The 6,804-nt window shown below is 31.9% G+C and overlaps 1 protein-coding gene across 1 annotated transcript; it reads right to left on the minus strand.

Moving 5' to 3' along the window:
* Positions 1-2,659: 2,659 nt before the first annotated feature.
* Positions 2,660-5,545, minus strand: LOC149259886 (UDP-glycosyltransferase 85A1-like). The gene is made up of 2 exons (XM_089377880.1): positions 4,905-5,545; positions 2,660-3,778 (listed from the first exon to the last, which is right to left on the minus strand). The coding sequence occupies exons 1-2, from the start codon at positions 5,482-5,484 to the stop codon at positions 2,823-2,825; spliced, it is 1,536 nt and encodes a 511-aa protein (XP_089234006.1). The 5' UTR covers positions 5,485-5,545; the 3' UTR covers positions 2,660-2,822.
* Positions 5,546-6,804: the final 1,259 nt, after the last annotated feature.

Raw genomic sequence — 6,804 nt, forward strand, 5'->3', positions numbered from 1 at the left:
TATAAATATTGAAATATTTTATTTATCACTTACACTAAAAATAATGTTTATATTCCAATTTGAAATAGATGTGTAATTTATTCCATTTTCAAAATATACATATACACAAAATGGAATGAATTAATTATCTCTTTGAAATTCGAATATCAACATTATTTTTAGATGACGTGAAAAATAACATATAATTATAGATTAAATTAGAATTTTTTTTATTTACAAGTACTTTATTTTTATATATAAAATTGATGTAAAGTTAAGGTGAAATTTGAAATATTTTATTTTTGGTGAACATTGAAATATTTTTTATGTTCTTAATATTTTTTAATTTATTGATGTGAATATTATTTATAACATTATGAGAATTGTAAAACATCTCTAAACATAAAATTATAATTCTAATGAGTTTTAAGGAATATAAAATTATAATTCTAATGAGTTTTAAGGAATATAGGGTATAGATTTGAATCTGGATATTTATCTTATTAAATAGAGTAGTAGATGTTATTAAATATTTGAAAAGAGGAGACACTTGTTATAAATATTGGACCATATGCATCGACATCTAAAGCACTATGACTCTAGGTTGGAGATTATGGGTCATACATTGGCAAGGATTGAACAACATCTTAGCATTCCCTCAACAGTGGCTAGACCCTTGGCAAACCCAACATCCCCTATCCTTGTATTAGGCTTAGATTTTGAACCAAATCCCTGATTATATGATGGACTGTTCTTATGGTTTTTTTTGTATTGAATTATGATCATTGCTAGATAGACCAATATTCTAGCATAGGTTTGTTTGGATGCACTTATTTTAGTTTCTATTAGTCTCTTATGCAACTTTGAAGGGAGATATTAATATGACTTATGGCAAATTTTGATGTAATCTTTTGTTTTTTATGCAATAGAATTCACTTCACACAAAAATATTTCTCTCTCTCTCTTTGAACCTTAGATCTTTTAGTTTACATAATACTTCATATCATGGCAATATATATATATATATAAAGGCTTAATCTAACTAATAGATCAAAACAAATTTTGGGCCTGAATATGGCTAAACAATATTGAACAAGATTGAGATTTCTTATTGTTTAAAACACAGTTTGAAACCCTTGAGGCACCCCAAATTTGTAGATTAAACAACTTAAAATTATGATTCTTAGAAATGTCTACCTGATTTTAGACAAAATTGATTAGAAAAAGTGTGAAGAATAGGGACATTTCATGTATTAGTTAGACTATGTGTTTTTAAAATGTTATGTCTGCTCCATATTAATGTCTAAGAATTACAAATCTCTTTAGTACCTTGAATTAGAGGGCACCTATCAATGAAATAAAATATTTTATGTTGAAATATTTTGCTCAACATGCATATTGAAATTTTTTTATTATTAATATTTTGTAAATGTTACTATCAACTCCACATTAAAAATTGAATAAATTAGACCTTTCTGTCCCAATGAAAAGCGAAAATAGAATTTTATTATTATTATTTTATCTTTCATTATATAAAAATGATATAAATTAATGTTAATCCATATAAATATTGAAATATTATATATATATATATATATATATATATATATATATATATATATATATATATATATATCACAAACAAAGACATCTTATATATTTATTTGGTGTATTGTGACTTTAAAATTGGAATATATATACACAGGTGTCTTATATACTTATTTGGTTATATATATACTCCAATGTTATCTATATATATACTAACATTGATTACACATTTCTTTCATATTAAAATATGAATATTATTTTTAAATGACAATTAAATTTAAACCAAACTAGAAATTTTTTATTTTCAATTATTTATTTTTATATAAAAAAATAATATAAAATTAAATTAGATTTGAAATATTTTATTTTTTCCAACCTTGAAGTTTTTTTAATTTATTGATGTGAATTTTTTTTTGTATGTTATTAATGTGAATTTTTTTGTATGGTATTAATATTTTTAATTTATTGATGTAAATATTATTTATAATATAATGAGAAAAAGTAAAACATCTCTACACACAATTATTTAATGCTGATTAATTTTAAATAGTATAGGGCATAGATTTGAATCTGGATATTTATCTTATTAAATAGAGTAGTGAACGTTCTTATATACTTGAAAATTTGGGAAATTAATTTGGGATGAATTATTACTATTTTTAACATTTAAACAAAGTATTATTAAATATTAAAAAAATAGAAATGATTTAAGAAAAACAAATTAATTTGTATTTAAAAATGTTTTAAAATAGAATTTTATTTAAAATTTTAAATATAATTAATATAAATATGATACGAATGAAAAAGGCAAAGGAAAAAGATATAACAAGATATAAAATGTTTTAAAAATATTTGAGAGGTTTAAAATTTTTTCAGGGATAAATTATGTCTATGTTATTTTTATAGATGTCGTTTTTAGTGTGAGTTTTTGGATTTTGTTTTTTGGAATTTGGTTAAAAAATTGAAGTGAAATCTTGATTTGTGTTATTTAAATTGATTTTTTTTATTGTATATATAGATTCAATGCCCTAAAAAATTTCTAGAGTTTTTGAGACACTTAAATTACCCATCAACATGTGACTTCAATAAATTCCTGCTAAATTAAATTAGAAAAACTCATTAAAAAACTTCCAAAAAAAACTCTCACGAAAACAACTAGATTTCTAGGGCTTTCATACAACACACATGCCAACTCGATTTCTATAGCATTCACACAACAAACATGCGAACGATGCAAAACCTACTCGCCAATGAAAGGGAAGCGCAGCACATTCCAAGAACTCGGAGCAATTCTTTCAGGAGTGACAGGTATTAGATTGGGCCGCTGCTTTCCTCGCCATGTCTTCAACAAAAGTGTTTAAGTTGAGAAAAGAGGAACCGCCCGGGAGGACCGCCCTCGTTGCACACTCCTTCAGCTTTAGAGCCTTTTCTCTCAATTTCTGTCCTATGCCAGTTGTCATCATTGTCTTCACAACATCCTCGACCTCTTCCTTTGTCACCAACTTATTATCATTCACGTCCACCCCTTCAAAGTCCAGGCCGATCTTCCACACATCCTTCGCAAATCTGCAATGGAGAAATTGATCGCTAAAATAAGGCAATCCCACCACGGGAACTCCCAGGCTAATGCTCTCCAAGGTGGAGTTCCATCCGCAGTGAGTGATGAATAATCCCACTGCTGCGTGGGCAAGCACTTTCAACTGCGGAGCCCACTGCACAAACAGTGCCCGATCCTTGGTTCGTTCTTCAAAGCCATCCGGTAAAACTGCAGGCTTACCATCTGCAATATCCGAGCGGAGAACCCACAAGAAAGGCTGCCCGCTACCCTCTAGCCCTAGCGCCAGCTGCTGCAGTTGCTCCTGAGATTTGACAGCTATGCTGCCAAAGGAAATGTATATAACAGATGCTGGCTGTTGCATATCCAGCCATGTCAGGCAGCTCTCGTCCTCCTCCAAAAGACTGGTGGTGGAATCCCTTCCATGTAAGAAATTAGGAAGGAATAGAGGTCCTATGGCCAGGGCAGGACATCCATTCAAAGACAGGGCCGTTACAGCATCCCTCCCTTCCAGCTCCTCAAACGTGTTCACTAATACATACTCCCCTATACTCGACATGTTTGACTCATAGAGAAGTACATTGAACATAATGTCTGAAGGATCGCGATACTGAGACAACAAATCGGTCGGCTTCAACGTTGGAAGGTTTCCTGGGAGACAAGTGATGAGTTTCTCTGGATTGTTCGCCTCGCTTACTGCACTTAAACGGGCCCGACCACGACCAACAATATTAGTTCTTGCAGTTCAAGAAACCAAAATAAATTACAAAATAGTTGAAACTGGAAAGGCGGGAGAAAGGGAAACCGTGTGCAGATAAGCAGATGTAGTATTTTTTTTTTTTGGAATTGTTTTTAGTAAGATTTTTTGAAATATTTTTTTTTTTGGGTCTAATTTCTCTAAAATCTGGTAAGAATTTATTTGAAATCACAAGTTTGATAGGTAATCTCTAATCATTGCACAATCGAAGTTACCCCCTTGTTTGTGAGACAAGGGACCCACTTCCGCGCAGCTATTTGACTGCTAAGTCTACTGGGGCATACACACTCTACCCCTAGTTTTGAACTTGTGACCTCTTAGAAGGAAACACATGATCTTAACGATTAAGCCCACTCAAGTTCACTCAAGCTCTATAGAATAGTGGTTTTGTTTTTATGGAATATGGTTTTTTTATGGAGTCAAAGCTTTTTAAAGATTACTAGCAAGCAATGGCAAGTGATGTGGTTTTCCATGAATAATAATGATAATCTTAACCATTAAGCCCACTCAAGTCCACTCAAGCTCTATAGAATAGTGGTTTTGTTTTTATGGAATATGTTTTTTTATGGAGTCAAAGCTTTTTAAAGACTACTAGCAAGCATTGGCAAGTGATGTGGTTTTCCATGAATAATAATGATGATCTTAACCATTAAGCCCACTCAAGTCCACTCAAGCTCTATAGAATAGTGATTTTGTTTTTATGAAATATGTTTTTTTATGGAGTCAAAGCTTTTTAAAGACTACTAGCAAGTGATATGATTTTCCATGAATAATAATGATGAATCAATCTGTATTTACTTATAGCAGGAATGGTCCCTATTGCTGATTTAACGACTAAATTTACATAAAAAAAAAAAAATCCATGTATTAAACCATAAAAATAAATTTAAATATAAAACAAAAACATCCTTAAAATATTTTAAAATCTGATATTCAAACGGTAATCTAAAATATCCTTGCAGTCGCATCTAAAATATTTCGCTAAATCTACCATCTGTGTAAAAAATATATATTTCATATTAATAATATGTAAATGTTATACTATAAAATATTAAATGGACTTACTTTTAACAGGAATATGTCCCTGAGACATGAGGAATTCAGAGTAGAGCTGGCAAACCGAAGCGGCAGCACAAAAGGGCCAGAAGATAACCCTCGGCACTTTCATATTCGTGGCAACTTCCTCCGTGCAAGACATGAAGGAATCTGTGACGATGCATGTGATGGGTGGAAATGAATATTTTCCATCATCAGCAGTCGCGTCGCCTGTGCTACTGCGAAGGAGGTGCTCTAATGCGGGGCTCAATTTTTGCAGTGCAAGGAAATACTCGCCCATGCTGGAGGTGCGCTCGTGGTCAGGCGGTAATCCATCGGGAATACACAGAAATCGAATTTTGCAGCCTCGTTTCTCCAATTCATGATGGGGATCGCCTGTGGCAACCAGAGAAATAAGAGAATTGGTATTTGTCCCAGAAACTGCGACCATGCGCTTATGAATCCATTCAGTAGTGAGGAAAGTGATGAGAAATCCTCGCATAGCGAGCAACTGCGCCAAGTTCATGAAAACGTTAACATGGCTTTGCGCAGGAAAAGGCACAATCACTGCGTGCAAAGCGCACTGCAAGTTCTCTTTTTCAACATCCATCGTATTGCTGGCCCTTGGCTTTCTTATTCGAGTTAACTGAAAATAATGCTCCTCCCTTAATTATGAAGCCATATTTATAACGTTGATCATAATGTTATCGTGAAAATTTTGGTTATATTATAGATTTTTGTAAATTTAAGTTGTGTGGGTGTTTTAGAAATTTTTGATATTGTGGAATTTATTTCTATTTTTTAAAATATGATTCAGAAATTTTCGACAATGCAAAATTTATTTTTATTTTTTAAAATATAACTTAAACATCGTTTCAACAAAATTTATTGAAATTTTTTATCCAAATTCTAATTAAAAGTAATCATCTCAACTATTCCTCCAACAACAAAATTTATTGAAATTTTTTACCCAAACTCCAACTAAAAGTAATCATCTCAACCCTTCCTCAGCCTCAATAGACTTGATGAGAAATGATTTCGACCTGTCCCGCTAGTTGCCAAAGCCACTTAATGTCCTTTATTCCTATATAATCACGACAAAAAAAACAGTATCTTTTCGTATATTTCCTTGCATGATACAAAAAAGTATATTTCCTTGCATGGTACAAAAAAGTGGCATGTGGTATCTTTTAGAGTAAGCATAAAGTTGGAGGGACCAATTTGGATGGGACAAGAAAGTGGTATCTTTTACAGTAAGCATAAAGTTGCATGGACCAATTTGGATGGGACAAAAAAGTGGTATCTTTTACTTGAAGCATAAAGTTGCAGGGACCAATTTGGATGGGACAAGAAAGTGGTATCTTTTATAGTAAGCCTAAGGTTGCAGGGATCATTCAGTTTACGAATAAAATTGGAGGGACTAATTTATATTTATATTATTATATATATTTTCAATTACACTCAGGGTGTTTTTTTCAAACTGTTTGAATACAATTTCTTCTACTGTTTTGCTTATTGCATGACATCTGTCCAACACTAACTTTCTTGAAACTGTTCAAGTACAATTTCGTGCATTAATTGTCAACCATTCGAACTGTAATAGTCTCATACGGTAGATTTCATCTATTTGTGTGACCTTTTGTAGTTAAAACTGGAAATCTACGGTTACATGCTACTAAGAAGCCCTTGGATAGATTCACTTCAATTTTGTCACAATGGATCCATGGCTTTTAGACCACCCAATAGTGGATGCAAGTCAAGGTTTCTTGAAGACGTCGATAGGAGAACTATTTTGAAATCAGGCAAGAGAAATCCTGCCATAATGGTATTTTGAATTATAAAAAGAATTTCACACCCTTTTCGAACCTTTTTCCATTTGGATTCAGTGTTTTCTAAGGGAGATGGTAGAGTTATTCATTTTGTTGGAGTG

Source organism: Pinus tabuliformis, chromosome 6, assembly GCF_031772625.1.
Source record: "Pinus tabuliformis cultivar Carrire ecotype Pingquan chromosome 6, CPIR1, whole genome shotgun sequence".
NCBI classification, from domain to species: domain Eukaryota; kingdom Viridiplantae; phylum Streptophyta; class Pinopsida; order Pinales; family Pinaceae; genus Pinus; species Pinus tabuliformis.

Bases quoted from the DNA above. Each gene is read 5' to 3' on its own strand.
- LOC149259886 (XM_089377880.1), bottom strand. From the start codon at position 5,484: ATGGATGTTGAAAAAGAGAACTTGCAGTGCGCTTTGCACGCAGTGATT. The intron at 3,779-4,904 runs GTAAGTCCATTT...GTTTAAGTGCAG, and splicing joins GGGACATATTCCTGTTAAAA to TAAGCGAGGCGAACAATCCA.